Genomic DNA, 19,594 nt, shown 5'->3' on the forward strand with positions numbered 1-19,594 from the left:
TGCCTACTCTATTCGGCAAGGGCTAACTGTGGGCGAGAGTGTCTAAATATAGAGAAAGGAGAGAGAGAGAGAGAGCTGGAAGAGATTAAAGGGGATTAAGATTAATCGTCTAAATTCACACACGTGAAAGACAGGAGATGACAGCACAAGTGCTATCCCGTGTAGAACAAACTGCAGATGCAGTGATATTCCCAGTTTACACCAAGAGAGCTCTTGCCAACGGGATTCGTCTTCAGATTTTCGTATCTCTGCTATCTCCGGATAAAGTGAGTAGAGCCTAATTCTTTGTCGCAATATTTCAACTTTTTAAAAAATATATATACTGGTACTTTATTTCTTACAGCAGTCTTTAATATTTCATTTGTTATTTCAGTCAAAACGACTCTATAGTTATTCTTTTACTAAATCATGAAATGCAATAAGACGCAAACACTCCTACGTCTCACGTAAATCAAGTCAGCAATTTTGAAAAGCGTTTTTAAATCAGCCTATAACATAACAAACAGAAGAAACGCAAAGCTTATGCGACGGAGTGACCGGCGCCCCCGGCCGGGTCTGCGGACTGTCCAGGAGACCGCCGCGGCGGTGAGAGTGACGCGCCGGATCTCCTCTCCTGAGCGGCTGCAGGAGGTTCAGTCCCGGACAGAGCGCTTCGCCTGGAAGTGAGCTCGACCGGAGCGACTCGGTCTGTGGGAAACCGGTCGTGGACCCCAGTCGGACGGGACCCCTGCGCCCGAGTCGCCCGAAGAGCCGCGGCTGTCATGGAGGACTCGTGCCAGGCGCTGTGCCGCTCGCTGGCCACTCAGAGCGCCCTGCAGCAGGAGGGGCCGGACATCTCCCAGTCCGTTCTCTACAGCTCTCTCATGGGGCTGCTCCTGGTGGCTGATAACGAGGTAAGAAGCAGCCCTTGTAACTGTCAGATCCGGTGGTCAGTCAAGTGGTCATCTCCCAGGCTTCTCTCCCTGTCTGTGTGTCTATGTGTCTCATGGAGAGCAAGCTGGGGTATGCGAAAAGACGAATTCCTAATGCAAGAAATTGTATAGGGCCAATAAAGTGATGTGTTATGATGTTATCTCCAGAAGTCAATCAGTGTGGTCAGCTCCGGTGCTCAGTCAGTGTTCAGCTCTTCTGGCCAGCTCTAGTGGTCAACTAGTATAGTCAGTCATTCTCTGCTCCAACGGTCACCCAGTGTGGTCAGTCGATGTGGTCAGTCAGTGTGCTGATGGAGATTCCCCAGCGCTGTGGTACAGCTGCTGTGTCCTCTCTGGTGTGTTGATGAAGGAGTCGGGCTGTGTCTCACTATGTTACCCTCCTGTGAGGGAACAGTCTCTACAGCAGCAGCACTGTCTGCCTGTTTATGATAGATAATTAGCTAAAGTAATTGTTTCAAATGAGTGAAAGAAACAATTGGGGTCAAGATGGGCGTGACTGTCAGGGTCTGGAATCGCAATTCAGATCTGGGCTCCCTGTTGAATCGGTGGTGGTTGCTCTCAAGCGCTTCACCACCAGTCAGTCAGAGCCCAGTGGAAACAACGGTACTACTCATCCCTGGGAGCTGGCACCTGACACACTGCACGAGCAGAGTCCTGCTGTCCCTGCACGCTCTGACACACACATGCACGTCCCTCCCCTTGAGGAGCTAATGGGATGAGTCTCCATGACCTCTAGTTTGGGATCTAGAGTGAGGTAATGAGATCAGGGCTCTAAAAAAGAAGACTGTGGCTAAGGGAGAGTCTCTGATCTGTACCTCCACATCAGTCTGCAGCAGGAATCTGCCTCCCAGCTTTCAGGCTCTCACAGGAGCCACTGGGTTTTGATCCAGTTAAGCTCAGAATGACCGAGGTCATTTCTGTATCCGAGCTGCATCGGCTCATCCCGCTTCCCGTGGTGTTAAACACAGACCAGGAAACACATGAATCCTGCCCAGGACAGGACACTGGCCCACTGCAGGACAAACCCATACAGCCTGGCAGACTGGAGCAACTGGGGTAATGTACCTCTCTCATGGTATAACAGCAGTGTCTGCAGTGGGGACCCAAACCCACAACCAGCTCAGATACTCATCTATTACACTGTGCAGCCACTGTCTGAATGACTTGACTGGACCCTAAATAAGACCAGTTGCTGTAAAATGTGAAGAACTGTGGTTATGGTGGGGCTGCACACTGGTGGTGGTGGAGGGGATCCCCATTACCTGTAAAGCGCTGTGAGTGGATTGTCCAGAAAACTGCTACATAAGTGAAAGGAATTTTATTATTATTATTATTATTATTATTATTATTATTATTATTATTATTATTATTATTATAAGAAAGAATCCCTTACACTACTGAATCATCTAATACACCATAACCTCAAGCCTTGATCTACAAGGAACTATTCTACATTAAAAACCCAGAGCAGTTACCAGCTCAAATTGAGTTACTCTCTGAAATGAAGGAAAAAGCGGAAAATATTTTCTTTCCATTAACAGCTGCAGTAGCAGTTGTCTACTTGAGTCCTGCTCTACTGGGACTTCAAATAATATGAATAAAGACACAGATTCACCACAATCTTATCAGTTTTATGTCAGAATCAGAACTTTATTTACTATGAGAGTTTTATTCTACCTCAGAGCATGCAGAAGCTGTGCAAAAGGCTTGTTGTCCACTATTGATAGACAGAGCTTTCAAGCAATTTAACATAAAATAATTTGACCATAATAATAAATCTTTTCTCCAAAGTCATCTTAGCTACACCTGCAGAGCTCTAGCCCTTCTCAGTGGGTGTGGCAGTGGGAGGTGTGATGAGGAACAGTGGGTGTGGCAGTGGGAGGTGTGACAAGGGACTGGGTGTGGCAGTGAGAGGTGTGATAAGGGATAGTGGATGTGGCAGTGGGAGGTGTGATGAGGGACAGTGGGTGTGGCAGTGGAGGGTGTGATGAGGAGCAGTGGGTGTGGCAGTGGAGGGTGTGATGAGGGGCAGTGGGTGTGGCAGTGGGAGGTGTGATGAGAGGCAGTGGGTGTGGCAGTGGAGGGTGTGATGAGGGGCAGTGGGTGTGGCAGTGGAGGGTGTGATGAGGGGCAGTGGGTGTGGCAGTGGAGGGTGTGATGAGGGGCAGTGGGTGTGGCAGTGGAGGGTGTGATGAGGGGCAGTGGGTGTGGCACTGGGAGGTGTGATGAGGGACAGTGGGTGTGGCAGTGGGAGGTGTGATGAGAGGCAGTGGGTGTGGCAGTGGGAGGTGTGATGAGGGACAGTGGGTGTGGCAGTGGGAGGTGTGATGAGGGACAGTGGGTGTGGCAGTGGGAGGTGTGACAAGGGACTGGGTGTGGCAGTGAGAGGTGTGATGAGGGACTGGGTGTGGCAGTGGGAGGTGTGATGAGGAACAGTGGGTGTGGCAGTGGGAGGTGTGATGAGGGACTGGATGTGGCAGTGGGAGGTGTGATAAGGGACTGGGTGTGGCAGTGGGAGGTGTGATGAGGGGCAGTGGGTGTGGCAGTGAGAGGTGTGATGAGGGGCAGTGGGTGTGGCACTGGGAGGTGTGATGAGGGACTGGATGTGACAGTGGGAGGTGTGATAAGGGACTGGGTGTGGCAGTGGGAGGTGTGATGAGGGGCAGTGGGTGTGGCAGTGAGAGGTGTGATGAGGAGCAGTGGGTGTGGCAGTGGGAGGTGAGATAAAGGATAGTGGGTGTGGCAGTGAGAGGTGTGATGAGGGGCAGTGGGTGTGGCAGTGGGAGGTGAGATAAAGGATAGTGGGTGTGGCAGTGAGAGGTGTGATGAGGGGCAGTGGGTGTGGCACTGGGAGGTGTGATGAGGGACAGTGGGTGTGGCACTGGGAGGTGTGATGAGGGACTGGATGTGACAGTGGGAGGTGTGATAAGGGACTGGGTGTGGCAGTGAGAGGTGTGATGAGGGGCAGTGGGTGTGGCAGTGGGAGGTGTGATGAGGGGCAGTGGGTGTGGCAGTGGAAAGTGTGATGAGGGGCAGTGGGTGTGGCAGTGGGTGAGGTGTGATGAGGGACAGTGGGTGTGGCAGTGGAGGGTGGGATGAGGGGCAGTGGGTGTGGCAGTGGAAGGTGGGATGAGGGACAGTGGGTGTGACAGTGGGAGGTGTGATGAGGGACAGTGGGTGTGGAGGTGGTAACTGTGATTCATCTTCCTGTCTGTCTTCCTGCAGCAGGAAGCCACTCTGACGCTGGGCAGCGGTCGTGTTGGAATCCACAATGTTGGGAATACAGTAGGTAGATCTCCTTGGTGGTTTTTCCGGGGTTTTCTGACCTGGGACCAGGTCTCAACAGACCAAATGTTGTTTTAGGCCCTGGCTGTCTAATTAGAGCTACTTTGTGTTACTCTAAAAGGCACAGGTGCGTGATTCCATCTTTGTTCTTTTATTTCCCTTTTATCTCATTCCTTCTGTTCTTCATTCCACCTGTCCCTCTGTCTCTCTTGCGCAAGTGTCAGGCCTTCACCACAGCTCTCTGTGTGTCTGCAGTGCTTCCTGAACGCCGTGCTGCAGTGCCTGTCCCACACGCTGCCCCTCAGGGATCACTGCCTGAGACAGCGGTACCTGCAGGACATGGGCGCCTGCAAGCCCCCGGAGCTCATGAACGGTACTTTGACATCTGGCCCTGCCGTGACCAGCAGTATTCGAGCCAGGCGAAATTCACAAGATGCTACACTAGACAAGGGCTTTTGACATTGTCATGAGACATTATTGTTTAAGTTTTCTGCCCCCCTGTGAGTCTGAAATGGGTTAAGTGGTTAGAAAATGGATGGGTAGATGGATCTCTTTCAGATTATGGTTATCATATATTAAAATTTCACTGCAAAATGTAGTTCTATGCATAAATTCATAGTATTTTTATACTGAATCACTATTTAATATCATGAAGTGCTAGAGTTAGTCTTTCAAGAATGACAGACTTCATTTTTGAATGTTTGGAGAAACAATTCTTTTGAATGTGCCACCAGTAGCAGCTGCATCTGTGGAACAGAAATGTACGATAAAGCCTGTAGCAATGCACTTTGGGATATCACCACTGGTCTGATGTCACACGCTGGCGTGGATAGCAGAGTCACCATTGCTGTCATCCTGCTGATCTGCCCTGCCTGTCTGCTGCAGCTTTCTCACAAGTGCTCTCTGACCTATGGGCACCAGAAGGGTCAACTGCAGTGCATCCTGGGAGATTCTACACCTTGTTCAGGGAGTCTGTGCCTAATTTTAATACCTACAGGTGAGCAGTGAGGAACATGTCACACACAGAGGTTCTCCATCACATGTGACTGACATTTCTTGTTTGGCCTAATTTACCTGACAAAGAGTTGGCTCAGCGCGACAATGAGGCACTGATTGTGTCAGACGCAGAGAGCGGAGGGGCCAGACGCTGGTGTAGGACACACTGACTGCAGTAACACGTCTGCTGGTCTGAGAGTCTGAGTCTGTCCTCACCAACACTGACACAGTCCACCCAGAATCAGCACTGAACCACCACCCACAGGACACACATGGAAACTACCTGGAAGTGTGTTTACACTGTCTTTACACAAAGGGCTATGGGAATATGAAACAATCCAGACCTCTTACTTTCACGAAATGGTAGGATGAGATCCTTAGATGCTAACATCCAGACAAGTCTGTATTCACTCTTATGTTAGTTACAGATTATAAGTGCCACACAAGCCCATCATGCGCTTGGAGAGAAACACCGTTTAACACCATCCCCTGCCCTGCAAACACTGCCTGGCCAGGCTGCTCTCTTTCACGTCTTTAAGCAAACAGCATATGATCTGTTGTAGACAGCAGGCGTCCCGTTGCTTTCTGAGACTCAAAGCGCTAGGAATATGACAGTGGCCCCCTTCCTAGGAGCTGATCAGCGCACTGCACACCTAGGGAACACTGGACGACAAAACAGCACGTGGAAGATCACATTTAGTGAGTTTTATTAGGAGACAACTGGACTGGACTTGCCTTCCTGCACTGACCTTAATCTGAGCATCTCGCTTGTTTCCGCGGCTGGCAGTCAGCAGGACGCCCAGGAGTTCCTTCGCTTCCTACTGGACCGACTCCACTCTGAGGTCAACCGTCACTCCCCGACCAGTGCGCCCGGCCCTGCGCTCACAGAGAGCAAACACACGCAGCTCAGGTACTGTAAATACACAGTGGTAGTGCTGAGGCAAGATGAGCTGGCCTACAGACAGAGACAATTTAAGAGGGTAAAAAAGCATGAGAAACCCAAATCGTGATAACCTTTCACCCCACCCATCTCCTCCTCTCTCTCCTCTCCCTCTGCCAGAGTGGAGGACAGGGCAGCACACCTGTGGAACAGGTACCTGGAGAGAGACAACAGCAGGATTGTAGGTCAGTAAGTATCTTTGTTTCATTTACTTTCATTTTAGTCTGCATCAGGAGCAGCAATGTTTTTGCAAGAATTGAGCAATAACTTGAGCCAGTATAAATGGATCAGAACCAGTTCCTATCTGTAGTGACTAAAACAATGGTGGAGCATAATACAAGCCAACAGGAGCCCTTCATAAGCTACAGTTTTAGTGTGGCCAGATTTCACAAGAGCTGCAATCAAAACATGCTGCCGAAACACTGTCTACATTTCATTTGTCTACCTGCCCCTGTGTCCTCTCCCTCTGTGTGTCCACCTGCCCCTGTGTCCTCTCTGTCTGTGTGTCCACCTGCCCCTGTGTCCTCTCCCTCTGTGTGTCTACCTGACCCTGTGTCCTCTCCGTCTGTGTGTCCACCTGCCCCTGTGTCCTCTCCCTCTGTGTGTCCACCTGACCCTGTGTCCTATCTGTCTGTGTCCACCTGCCCCTGTGTCCTCTCCCTCTGTGTGTCCACCTGCCCCTGTGTCCTATCTGTCTGTGTGTCCACTTGATCCTGTGTACTATCTGTCCGTGTGTCCACCTACCCCTGTGTCCTCTCCCTCTGTGTGTCCATCTGTCTCTCAGAGCTGTTCTCTGGCCAGTTGCGCAGCTCCCTGTGCTGCTCTGTGTGTGGTCACCAGTCCACCACCTTCGATGTCTTCTGTGACCTCTCCCTGCCCATCCCCAAGGTAAGACTGTCCACTTGTCTGCCTGCCTGCTGGCCTGTCTGTCTCTGTCCATCTCTGTATGATGGCATAGGGTCATTTTGTTAAACTTCTCCATGCTCTCTGTGTTACCCCTCTGCTGTGAATTTTTTGGGTGCTTCGAGATGAAGCTGTTCAGATGGGATCAGACCCTCTCCTGTTGTGAGTTAGGGTCTATGAGCTGGTGGAGAGGATTATAGCACCTGAGCCACTGTGTGCTGTCGTTGCAGAGGAGTGTTTCTGGGGGGATTGTGTCCCTGAAGGACTGCCTGGAGCTGTTCTCCCAGGAGGAGGCCCTGGACTCTGAGAACGCCCCGGTACGTGTGGGATGGTGAGGTGGGAGACTGAGTCCCTGTGAACTTTCCCAGCTGCTTTTCCAAACCCCGTTTCTCTGCTCCTGTGCTGTCTGTCCTGCTGGAGTCGGCCCTTTCAACCTGGGCGGCTTTTAACGTGATATTGGCCAGCAGCAGCAGAGGAAGATAACTATCTCTGTCCATGCACTGCCAGAACTCTCAAGTCCAATTAGTCTTAGATCCAGGCAAATCTGCCCTTGAAAACGTCTGTATCTGTGAAAGTCATGAAGATGAACACATGCTGGACAGACTGGGCTCCTGTCCTGTCCTGGCTGTTTGAGGACTGTATTTATCTTCATGAAGATTCTCCTCAGAAGTCTTGGTCGCATGTTAGAGAGAGTCACAGCCCTCTTCGCGTCTCTGCAGTGGTTTGGGAGTTTTTCTGAGCCTAGGGTGGATAAAGAAGATTTTAGAGGTTCTTACACAAACATAGAGGAACCTTCTTGGGCCATCACTGCCTTGGTCAGGGAGCCGGGCCTGCTGTGTTCTCTTGCTAAGAGGATTTTTAGAATGAGGAGTCTCAGCTTCGGTCAGAAAGGCGTGTGTTTCTCTTGGCTCTTAATGGTGTTGAAGAGGGGTGTGAGCGCAGCTGGGTAAAGAGTCATGATGCAGGCTGGACAGTGACTTTACAGGGACACACTGACGCACTGTGAGGTGTCAGCTGTGTGACAGGGCAGGCTGGACAGTGACTTTGCAGGGACACACTGAAGCACTGCGAGGTGTCAGCTGTGTGACAGGGCAGGCTGGACAGTGACTTTGCAGGGACACACTGAAGCACTGCGAGGTGTCAGCTGTGTGACAGGGCAGACTGGACAGTGACTTTGCAGGGACACACTGAAGCACTGCGAGGTGTCAGCTGTGTGACAGGGCAGACTGGACAGTGACTTTGCAGGGACACACTGAAGCACTGTGAGGTGTCAGCTGTGTTACAGGGCAGGCTGGACAGTGACTTTGCAGGGACACACTGAAGCACTGTGAGGTGTCAGCTGTGTGACAGGGCAGGCTGGGAGCTCACAGGTGTCTTCCAGTGTCTCGTTTGCACTTCAGGGCTGTTGTTCCTTTCCAGATGTGTGACAGATGTGGGAGATGCACTGAAAGCACAAAGAAGCTCAGCATCCAGAGGTTTCCCAGGATCATCGTCCTGCGTATCCTTCCGGCAGAGCGGGGGGGGGGGCCCTGGGGATAAGATCTGAGAACATAACTCAAGACATACAGTGAAGCAGAAACAACACCGCCATGTAAACAACTTGCTCCTTTAAACCAGAATTTGGGTTAGCTGATATTTTTTGCAAAGTTCCAAAATATCTGTTGTGAGATTCTTTTTACCCAATATGCAATTTTGCTGGAGAGGAGTTTGGAACAACTCTGAAAAGAGAGATTCTGTGAAAATCCTCAAAAAAGCTGCAGTATAAATATGTGTGTCAGGAGGAAGAGAGGATTTTATTATCAGAAATCTTAAATTATAGCACCTTACAAAAGTATTCACCTCCTTCCAATAATGTCCCATTTGGTTAAATTACAAATGATGTGGACACTTTTTAAAAAAAAGTGAATATCTTAAATCAAAACTTGAATGTTCACCATGAATACTTTTATGAGTGAAAATATTAAATGCCAGTGGAAACTGAAAAGAAAAAACAAAATCTAAAATATGTTGATTGCAGAAGTATTCATCCTCGTCTCCAAGCACCTTGTGTAAGACTCAGCCAGTCAGGTCTGCTCACCAGGACGGTGCACTTTTCACTCATTCCTCTCTGGAACCTTGAGCCTGGGGATCCACAACAGCCTTCAAGTCCTGCCACAGATTCTCTACTGGACCAAACGTCCGGACTTCGACTGTGACCCTCGGGCATCCTCACTTTCCCCTTGTTAAAACACTGCAGAAACACTGGGCCATCGCCCCAGAGACTGACATTCCCAACCAGGTTCAGGTCTCTTCAGCTTTCTTCTAAAATTCACCTGTACTTTGTTCCAGTAATTTTCTTTGAGCACTTTGAGCTCTGTAATCTTCACACAGTAAAATAAATACAGAGCGATAATTGCTGTGCTATACTTATGAAAAGACAGGGCCGTGTCAGTCTGCAGAGACCAGGCCTTGTCGGTTTGTAGACCTGGGCCATGACTGGAAAAAGCACAACAGCAGTGAACTTGAGCTCCTTCTATCTGGGCATCGAGTTAGACTACCTAGATTCATATAAAAGAGAAATAAGTTATCTTTTATTCCAACAGCTATTATTCTGCTTAATTAGGAGAATTAATTGTATATTTTCCTAGATACATATTTTCTTTCTCATCATACTGTAAATGTATGTCTCTTAATTGTTAGTGGGGCCATGCTGTGTTAAATGTTTTGTGTTGTGTCTTTTACCTGCCTGCAAAGAAAATGTCCTGTCTGGGACAATAAGCGTAAGTAAGTCTGGGTTTCTTCTGATAATGTCAGTGAAACAGACGGAGAGTCGAGTTCCAGTCCTTAACAGAGGCCCTGTGCCAGATCTCAAGCGCTTCGCTGCCTCGCGGTTCTCCATCAGCAAGAGCACGGTGTCCGTCTCCTTCCCTCTGAGGCATCTGGACCTGGGGCAGTATGGGGCACAGGGCACAGGTACTCCGCCTTCCGCACCCAGTCGTGGCACATATTTCTCACCCAGGTGAAGATGCCCAGGCTCCCCCGGGACTGGTCAAATCCCACAGACAGATATTCAGCACCGAACAGTGTCGTTTAGTACATTAGTGACAGAACTCAGTCATTCCTGGCAGAACCACTCTCTCTCAGCCCTGTCTCTGTATCTTCCCGTCCCTCTGTGCTCCAGGACGCGTGCTGTACAATCTCTACGCTGTGTGCAACCACTCTGGGACTGTGAACATGGGCCACTACACCGCCTACTGTCTGGAGCAGGCAGGATGGTACTGTTACAATGACTCCAGGTCAGCCTCCAGCTCCCGGCTGCAAATACAGCTTTTTTACGTAGCAGGAGAAACCATGTCCCAGATGTAGGGTACTTGATGTCTGTTATACATTCATGGCATTTGTCTGACCATATTTTAGCTAGTTATTGAAAAATAAATGACATCAAATGTGCTTCAAATACGGTAGTTGTTGGTGAGTAGTATGACATCATTGTGCATTACAAGACAAAACTGCTTGGAAAATTATATGAAAGAGGAAATTTGTCAGTGGTCTGGTGACATTTTGATCACCTTGTCATTTGAAGTATTTCACTGGTGCACAGTCACTGATTGCCTGTGATGGGCTGGACTCTGCTGTGTTTGCACAAGAAACGAGAGATATCACGATTGCACTGTGTTCCTGTGACTGTTCCTGTTTCGATCTCGATCATTTCGCCTCTCTGACACTCTCCTCCCTCCCTCCTCATGTCTCCCTTACAGAGTCAGTCCAGCCAGTGAGTCACAGCTCCAGTCCAACCAAGCCTACCTCCTCTTCTATGAGATGGACAGCTGTGACCAGAAACAGTGACCTGGCGCTGTCAACTGTGCTGCCGAATGGCACCTCTCCACCAGCCGTGTGTCTACAGAGCCTGTAGAGTGAGAGAACACGACTTGGTCACGTGCTGGAATCCAGGTGTGTGTCCCGGCTGTCCGCAGAGCTCTTAGCCATTCCAGACTGCTGGAATATCCCGGAAGGGTTTGCAGCTGAATGTGTCTGAGATTCCACTGGCACTGATCTACCGGGGTCTAACACTCAACAGCAGCTCTTCCAGAGGCTGTGGCCAAGCCAAGCGATAACCTGCAAAGCAAAGCAGATTCTGATGTCTGTTCCATCTCACTTCCTCTACAAAAGCAGAACCTCTCTCTCATGTCGGATGTGGAAAGTCTGCGTCGCAGTAGATCGATACTGGCATGTGACATATTTCCCCTCTGGTGCTGTTAAGATTTGGGGCTCCTGATTCTTTGAGCCCATCATGAACTGGAGAAAGAGCTTACTGGTAACATGTAGTAACGTGTGAACCTCAGCCGTGGAATCACCACCTTGTACTGGGCTTGAAATGTGTTACTGACAGGAAGATCATGCCATTAAAAGGCAAGAAATTATCCCCATTTGGAACCAATAGTATCTGTTGTGTTTTTAATGTTTCTCAGCATATCACCGACCAAACAAATGAGAATACATTGGAACAAATTAACCAATACATCAGAAACACTGTGCTGCTTTCTTAGACCTTGCTTATGAATTATTGTACTTCATTTTCAGATGCTGAGACGCCTCCCTGTAACGTTTTATTATTTCCTTTATTAGAACAGATGCTCGGTGATATGGCATCCTTGATTTCGGGCTCCAGAAGCTCTGCTTGTCATGCAAAGGGCTCCTATTTGAAAGGTCAGGGTTAAGAGGTGTTTTATGTTATGTTGTGTTATGATAACCTGAACACAGGAGCATGTCATGACGACCACTGGTTGCTGTCACTGAAATAGATTAGAGCTTCTAACAGTGAAAATAAATTATTTTTGAAAACTACTTTCGTTGACTAAATTTGTGTAGCCTGTATAATATTTAATACTGATACAGTTCAAGAATGGAACGACAGTCAGCTCTGTGTTCTTGCAGCCCCAGGGTTCTGGGTTCGATTCTGGCCTAGGGTGCCTGTGTGTGTGGAGTCTGCATGTTCTCCCTCTGTCTTCACCAGCTGTTCTGGTTTCCTCCCTCCTCCCCAGGCAGGGCTGGGGCCTGGTCAGGTCCCTGCTGCAGTGCTGACAGTCCCTGGGCCCAGCGCCTCCTGCAGAGGAGAGGTGGCAGGGATCCATAATGACATCTAGAGAAAGACACAGACAGATAATAAAACAGTTGCCTGGATGTTCAAGTCTGAATGTTCTGAAACTGAGGTTATTTTCACTTAACACCCAAAGGACTCTAAATTCAGGGGTTTAATATGTCATTCAGAAGTGACTGTAATGGTCAGTTTGCTGCATGGTATTGGTCTTTAATATACAGCACACATGCAGCCCAGATGCAGGCAGATAAGTCTGGGAGAACAGAAGGTGGTTTGGGTCAAACAAGGACAGGCAGCGAGCACCTGCTAGTGAAGTGCAGGCCGACACAGTCCAGAGTGATCCACAGTCCAGGGGTCAGAGCCTGTAAACATGGAAGAGCCACAAAGGGAAATCCACCCTAGAGCTGTAGAGTCTCTAGGGTGGATAGGGGAGCAAGTAGAGTCCATAAACAAAAAGACACATTGGAAGGCACAGGGGGAATATCACCCTGCAGCTCACAGCTCACAGCTCACAGCTGGCAGCCCACTGGAGCCCAGCAGGTGTGAGCCTGTCAGTACCTGGATGGGAGACCTCCTGGGAAAAACTAAGGTTGCTGCTGGAAGAGGTGTTACTGGGGCCAGCAGGGGGCGCTCGCCCTATGGTCTATGTGGGTCCTAATTCCCCAGTATAGTGATGGGGACACTATACTGTAAAAAAGCGCCGTCCTTGAGATAAGACGTAAAACCGAGGTCCTGACTCTCTGTGGTCATTAAAAATCCCAGGGCGTTTCTTGAAAACAGTAGCATCCTGGCTAAATTTCCCCCTGGCTTTTACTCATCCTGGCCTCCTAATAATCCCTGTCTCTGAACTGGCTTCATCACTCTTCTCTTCCCCACTGAGAGCTGGTGTGTGGGGAGTGGACTGGCGCATGATCCAGGTGGGGCTTGGATGATGACTTGTAAAGCGCTTTGAGTGGAGTGTCTAGAAAAGCGCTATATAAGTGTAAGGAATTATTATTATTATTATTATTATTAATATGAGAAATGAAGTCAGGGAAGCATGGTCTAGAATACAGGAAGCAAACCCAGCAAGAGCTCAGGAACACAAAACAAAGCTGGAGGAGCTTCAGACTCTTTGGCAGAGTCCCCAGCAGTGTCAGGTCATGGCTGAATTACTCTTGAACCACCTGAGGTGGGTGTGAAGGATAACAGGCTCCAGGCGGGTCAGGTCTCCTGTCGAATTAATCACCACAGATACTCAGACTGCTGCTCATCCGTGGCAACAAGCATGACAGGACACCAGAGTAAATCTGCACCAGATATTTTGTTGTTTTATTATAAAGTTCCATTAAATGATGTCCCATTATGTGCACTATTTAAAAAACAAAGATGATGATGATGATTATTATTGTTGTTGTTACGCATGCTGGTGGTTTACATTGGTCCAATTGAATATTCAGTGTGAAAGTTTAACCCCTTCCTGAGTCCTGAGGTTCTGTGCTGAGCCAGTCCGAAGAAGTCCGCCCCACTGAGACGGGCACTGTCTTGCTGTGTAGTGGGAGCCTAGCGATGGCTGTGAGAATACAGAAATCTGGGTCTGTCCTGTTCTGAAGCCCTGCAGTTCCCTCTGGCTCATGTTACATGTGTCTTAAAGGACTGTGACAGTCTTCTGCACTCCCTGGCTACTCTGACTGGTGAACACAGAAAAAAACATCAATACAAATTAATTGTTAATCCATGTCAACATAAAGCTAACATTCCCCATTTTTCTTTATGGTGTCAATCTGTTTTACTCAAAAAATATTATTTGAAGTTCTCTTCCAGCCCTCTCACATCCTGATCCTGACAAGCTGATCATGCTCCATCTACTTTAGGTCAAACTCTGAGTCTGTGTGGTTTCATTTTCTTAGCATAGTATAAAAAAATTGTAAGACATCACAGTTTATGTGTTAACACTGATCATAAAGCCCAGAGGAGCTGAAGATAACAGGGGACAAAGTCCTGTTTACAAGGAGCAAGTGAAAGAACAGAGATTTGACATTGAGACAGGGGTATATCCTGATGCAGCTGGGGGCCTGGTTGTGTTTCGACCACCTGGAGGGATAAGACTGGAGAGGGGCATCTCTCGGGAGGCAGAGGATCTTTGTGAGTATCTGTTACAGATTGGCTCAGCAATCCGGCTCGGGTGTTATGTTAGACCCTGGGTGAAGCGGTAAGAGCTGAAGGAAACAGGAGACGTAGTTCGGGGAAAACACACAGGGGTTTCATAGTGCATCTCAATAACAGTGACAGGGCGAGTGGCGGTGAACAGGGGAACAAAGAGAGGCGTCCAAATCTGCACGGGTTCAGAGGAGGGTCAGGGCACAGTCCTTGAGTCCGATAGCGTGAGACCCATCCTGAAACGACACAAGGTTAAAATCCCCGGGAAGGGGAAACAGGAACATGGGAAGTCCTGGGATCATGGGGAGAGGTCCCCCAAGCCCCGAGCTCAGGTCAGGCGATGTCGGGGAGGAGGCTGTGCCCTCAGGCGTCCAGCAGCCTGGTGACAGGCGGGCCTCGCGACATCCGAACCCTAATGCCCAACCCTGAGCCTTGGGCACTGGGAATAAATAGAGGATCACCAGCAATCACACAGAACTAATGACAGGAGTAGTGGAGCGCCCTCTAGGGGAGGGATGTCGACCGTGGCAGTATCTCTCTGGAGGTGATCCAGTTTGTGTTCCACTCTGCAGAGGAGCAGCCACGGCAGTCAGACACTGACCGGCAGCAGACATGCTGTGCACCCTGGGGAGAAGCCTCTCTGTGATTGTGGCTCTCCTGCAGGTGCGGGGGGCCAGCCCAGGTGAGAGGACAGGCTCGGAAAGAGCTTGCGCTTTTCTATCTTCCTTCTCTTTTTTTACTTTCCTCCTCCCCCTCTCTGCCACCCTCCAGCCCCCACTATCTCTTCTGGTAAAAATTTCAAACTGTCTCAGTTTGGTTGCATGACCGTGGGCGTCCGACTGTTCTGCTGTCTCCTGTCTCCAGAGTCCTTCACTGTCCAGGTTCCTGACAAGCCCCTGGTTGCCCAGCTGGGGGCTGACCTCATGCTGCCCTGCCACCTCTCTCCGGCCCGCAGCGCAGAGCCCCTGGAGGTGCGATGGGGGCGGAAGGAGAGGAACGAGGAGGTCCACCTGTACAGACACCGTACAGAGAGGCAGGGCAGGGCGTTCGAGGGCCGCGTGAGGCTGTTCAAAGACAGTCTGAAGCAAGGCAACGTCTCTCTGCTGATCAGGGACCTGCGAGTGTCTGACGAGGGACTGTACACCTGCTTTGTGGAATCAGGGTCTTACTATGGCAGAGGAGAAGTGGAGGTGAAGATTTCCAGTGAGTATTCTCTCTGTCTCTGCAGTCCCTTCACCCAGTGCTATATTAGTCACATCAAGCCACTCATGTTACAGAGTGCAGGCAGTCATCCTGTCCTCATGAAAGTTTCCATTGACAATTAGCACAATAATCCTGCTTTCCCACCCCTATAGTATACAGCAGTCCCTTCCGTTCCCATAGTTCCACTGTATTGTGCTTTTGTATCACAGGGAGGTTTGATTAGGGTTGTACAGGAAAGCTAGGGGGTCTCCCTGCTTTTTTATCATTCCTGCCCTTAATAATTTAAATGTTGATTGTATCATGGTGTTCTTTGTTAAAATGGTTTATTGTATCTCTGCTCTCCCAAAACCAAACCTAATGTCAAAAATTATAGTGCAGAATAAATCAAAGCTTAAATCCCCACCTGATTGCAAACTCCACTCCAGAGACCACTGACGCCTGCTTTCCTCTGTTCTCACTGAGGCGCCTCCCAGGCCCAGGCCTGGCGGAAGGCTGATTTACTCCAGATGCGAAGAGCTGTTTCTGTAGGTTTTTCCCCCAGATATCGCACAATCACAGACCTGTGGCAAAAACAGAAATAACGTGTTGGCCGAGGCTTGTCCACAGCTCTGGAAGACGCTCTGCAGTTCTCAGTTGTTGACGAAAGCAGGTCCTGTCCCAGCAGACCAGCACAGACAGCAGAGCCTCCTGCAGAGCCTTGGCGTTTTGCTCCAGGGTGCCTTGACCCCCGTAATCTTGTGTTCTCTCTGGTCCCCTCAGTGACTGGCAGTGCCCCCCTGGTCTCTCTGGAAGGGCACGAGGGCGGGGGCATCAGGCTGTCCTGTCATTCTGAGGGGTGGTACCCCGCTCCAGAGGTGCTGTGGGCAGACGAGACAGGTGCCCCTGTGCCGAAGACCAGGGGCATCTTCACCCGGAGCAGGGAGGGGCTGTACTCTGTCAGCACACACCTGCTGCTGTCGGGGCAGGGGCAGGCCGAGGTCTCCTGTGTTCTGGAGTTTGGGGGCGACGGGAGGCAGATCCAGTCCAGGATCCACGTCAGCGGTCAGTTCCCACGGCACCAGTGTCCTGCTGTCTCACCCAGCTGCCTGTCCAGGGCGAGTGGCGAGTGAGGATCTCAGCGCTCCAGCAGGGAGATCACACACGTTATTCTCCTCCTCAGTATCACGCGGGGGATTCTTCTTCCCATACTTAACTTTCCAAACTCACCTACGAACAAAGTCTGGTGCTCCTTTTAAAAGAAATCTTCCCTTAGCCTCTGTGTCTGTGGCACAGTCGCTGTGTCCGCTGCTGTGCCAACTGAACCCTTCCACAGAAACAGGAAGCACCTCTGGTCGTTATTGCTATGTGTTTCATCAGAAATTATGAAAAAAAACTCCAAACAGTACATGTAAGGAAATGTATTTTTCAAAACTTACCAGATTCTCTTTAAGGGCAGCTCATCTGCATTGACTTTTAGCTTGTTAGTGCCAGTGCTGTTCATCTTGTTACTTATTACTATTATTTATTTTGAAAAGTCAACACAGGGATCTCTGTGTGTTACAAGACAGTGAAGCTGGTACCAGTAGTGACGACAGCACAGTAACCTCAGCATGTTCCTCGTTACACTCGGTGCTAATTGCAAAGCTGATCACGTTTCTCCAGGAACACTGTTTATGTCACAATATCAAAAGCGTTTCTATAGAGAAGAGCTGCGTCTTCGGGCATAGTTTTGTCCACCTCTGTGGAACGAATTTGTCTGTTTGTAACCAGAGTTTAAACTATTTGAAATGTCATCTTGTTTCCAGGTGCTTTTTTCACACCAGCACAGCCCTGGTTCATATCTGCTGTAGTCCTCGTTGTCATCTTTCTCATTAGTCTCATATACGTCATCATCCTGAAAAAAGGTAATTTCCCAAATAAAACACACAGGAGTTTTTAATTTGCTTCCACTCCATACTTCCCAGAGATGAATGTTTGTTTCTAATCTTCCAGCTCTAGCTGTCTGTGTGAAGGGGTGTTCTGCACAGGCTCTCATAGTCAGAGGGCTCCCCTGTTTTCTCAGTTTTTATTCCACCAAATACGCTCTTAATTATTTTAATTACTCAGGTTTAGCAAGTCTTTAAATAAATGACTTTTTTAAACAAATGATTACTTTCTGTAAACAACTAGTGAACAAGTGACAACAGATACACAAACCTGGGACCAGTGTCTGTCCAGGTGAGAGACTGGGTGCAGTACACTGTAGATCCAGCTGTCTCACACTGTCAGTTTTGCTCTGAATCCAGCAAGAAAAGACCAAGATGAATCTCCATAAATCTCAACATCCTCCAGGTTTTCTGTAAGTTAACTTTTAAGGTACAAAATAATCACTACAAGTTCCATATAGTGAATAGATTTAGTAATTTTATGTTTTTTGTTATGTGGAGTAAGAGAAAGACATGTTACCAGTGCTCTGACTACTTAACTCACAATAAAATGTTTCTTTTTTTCAGAGAACCTCAAGCTAGGAGAAGTCTTGGGTAAGTTGTCATTTCGCAAATTTCAAAAATCATTTTGGGGAAAATATCCATTGAACTGTAAGAAGAGGAAGAGATACTGCACCAAGGCAGGGAGACAGCAAGCATTAATAACAACAACAATAATAATAATAATAATAATAAGTTATGTTCTCTGGCAGATGGAAGGTGGGGAGACATGGAAAGGATTCTATTGCTCTCCAGACAGACACTTGACAAACACTGTTTCTGTTTGTGTTCCTGTACAGGTGCAGAGGAAGGTCAGTGGGTCAGTCTGGACAGGAGACACACTGTCTGGTGTCCATACATGGTCAAACTCAAGTACATTTCTGTGCCTTTCACAGCTACACAACAGCATGTGTAGAAATTAAAGAAGGTGGCTTTCAGGCATGCTGTCTTTGAGGGACGCTGTTGCGGTCAGGCTAATATGTTAAAATGAAACAGTAAAACAGTATTGCGCTTCTGTGTTTCACACTAATATTGTATTACATATGTCTCCATTTTACTGCCCTTGTCATGTGAAATAGATTAATTGAAACAGACTGCCCTCATCCAGTGACATTAAAGAGACAGCCATCACCATGATACACAGTGGCAGATACACAGACAGCTCTTGTCAATGCAGACAGTAACACAACAATAGATATTAGCCCAGGAAGTGAGGCGTCTATATGTCACTCTGACAGAAAGCCCATTTGTGTTCCTGTCCACTGGGCAGCATTTATATCCAATATATACTGTTCATTCACTTCCCTTTGTTTTGATATTTTAATTCATGTATTAGAAAGGAAAACAAAAAATCCCTCAAACAGCTGAGAATATGGTGAGAGTCTGGTGTAGGACTATACGCTAATCGCCAGCACTGTCCTCACCAGAGCTTCCCGTTGCAGTGATACGATGCCTCAGTCCAGTGAGGAGGCTCCCAGCAGATTCCAGGAGTGCCTCAGTATAATCACAGCAGACACTCTTTAAGTGCTTTATCAGCTCTTAACTCATGGATATAGAGAACGATTGGTCTCAAAATCTCCATCGTCAGGTTGTTTTGTATCCCAGTGGTGTGAATTAAAATGTCAAAACAGCTGGAATGATTCTGGCCATGATAACTCAGGAGAGCATGAGCTACAGCCAGCAGTCATTGACAACAGCAGTCAGAGTCACAGGTTGCTCTGCTAAACTCAACACATCCAGATTCCAACACCCGTCTCTGTCTGTGTTTCTACAGTCATAAAGAGAGCTCGACAGCATAAAGGTGAGTAACAACACAACATCTCTGAGCGCAGACCAGCACCATGTGTGTTGGATTGAAATTCATTATCTCTCTTTTCTCCTGAAAGACGACATAATAATGGATAAGGAAACTAGTCACCCAAAGCTGCGAGTCTCTGAAGATGGAAAAAGAGTGCAGTACGATGAATCTCTGAAAGATGTTCCCAACAATGAAATAAGGTATAAATACTGGTCAGGGGTGCTGGGAATACAGGGATTTTCCAGTGGGAAGCACTACTGGGAAGTCAATGTGGGCGAACTGGATCACTGGGATCTTGGGGTGGCCTATGAGACTGTGAGAAGGGATCTGATCGGAGACATTCAGCCCAACCATGGCTACATGAGCATCTGGTTTGTC

The 19,594-nt window shown here is 48.5% G+C and overlaps 2 protein-coding genes and 1 long non-coding RNA gene across 4 annotated transcripts; 2 read left to right on the forward strand and 1 right to left on the reverse strand.

Moving 5' to 3' along the window:
* Positions 1-761: 761 nt before the first annotated feature.
* usp21 (ubiquitin specific peptidase 21) lies at positions 762-10,881 on the forward strand. The gene is made up of 12 exons (XM_088905324.1): positions 762-893; positions 4,158-4,217; positions 4,473-4,590; positions 5,103-5,214; positions 6,001-6,123; positions 6,274-6,338; positions 6,938-7,041; positions 7,287-7,373; positions 8,476-8,554; positions 9,901-10,008; positions 10,217-10,331; positions 10,794-10,881. Exons 1-12 carry the CDS (start codon positions 762-764, stop codon positions 10,879-10,881), a joined length of 1,191 nt encoding a protein of 396 aa, XP_088761450.1.
* Positions 10,882-11,478: 597 nt separating this feature from the next.
* LOC148838854 (uncharacterized) lies at positions 11,479-16,791 on the reverse strand. Its single transcript, XR_016086318.1, has 2 exons — positions 15,879-16,791; positions 11,479-12,175 (listed from the first exon to the last, which is right to left on the reverse strand). It is a non-coding gene; the product is annotated as an uncharacterized LOC148838854 (long non-coding RNA).
* LOC148838855 (butyrophilin subfamily 3 member A3-like) lies at positions 14,159-18,646 on the forward strand. 2 transcript variants are annotated; one of them, XM_088908555.1, is made up of 7 exons: positions 14,159-14,257; positions 14,845-14,954; positions 15,137-15,475; positions 16,235-16,516; positions 17,260-17,358; positions 17,947-17,973; positions 18,219-18,646. In XM_088908555.1, the coding sequence occupies exons 2-7, from the start codon at positions 14,885-14,887 to the stop codon at positions 18,332-18,334; spliced, it is 933 nt and encodes a 310-aa protein (XP_088764681.1). In that variant the 5' UTR covers positions 14,159-14,257; positions 14,845-14,884; the 3' UTR covers positions 18,335-18,646. The 2 variants fall into 2 exon arrangements, with proteins under 2 accessions (XP_088764681.1, XP_088764689.1); XM_088908563.1 differs by lacking the exon at positions 14,845-14,954.
* The last annotated feature ends 948 nt before the right edge of the window (positions 18,647-19,594 follow it).

The sequence above is a fragment of the Atractosteus spatula genome, chromosome 2, assembly GCF_055471065.1.
Source record: "Atractosteus spatula isolate fAtrSpa1 chromosome 2, fAtrSpa1.hap1, whole genome shotgun sequence".
Classification (NCBI taxonomy): domain Eukaryota; kingdom Metazoa; phylum Chordata; class Actinopteri; order Semionotiformes; family Lepisosteidae; genus Atractosteus; species Atractosteus spatula.

Coding starts and splice junctions, on each gene's coding strand:
- usp21 (XM_088905324.1), top strand. CDS start 762: ATGGAGGACTCGTGCCAGGCGCTGTGCCGCTCGCTGGCCACTCAGAGC. Junction 5,215..6,000: donor CCTAATTTTAATACCTACAG/GTGAGCAGTGAG, acceptor CGCGGCTGGCAG/TCAGCAGGACGCCCAGGAGT. Junction 10,009..10,216: donor GTATGGGGCACAGGGCACAG/GTACTCCGCCTT, acceptor TCTGTGCTCCAG/GACGCGTGCTGTACAATCTC.
- LOC148838855 (XM_088908555.1), top strand. CDS start 14,885: ATGCTGTGCACCCTGGGGAGAAGCCTCTCTGTGATTGTGGCTCTCCTG. Junction 14,955..15,136: donor GGTGCGGGGGGCCAGCCCAG/GTGAGAGGACAG, acceptor TCCTGTCTCCAG/AGTCCTTCACTGTCCAGGTT. Junction 17,974..18,218: donor CAAGCTAGGAGAAGTCTTGG/GTAAGTTGTCAT, acceptor GTTCCTGTACAG/GTGCAGAGGAAGGTCAGTGG.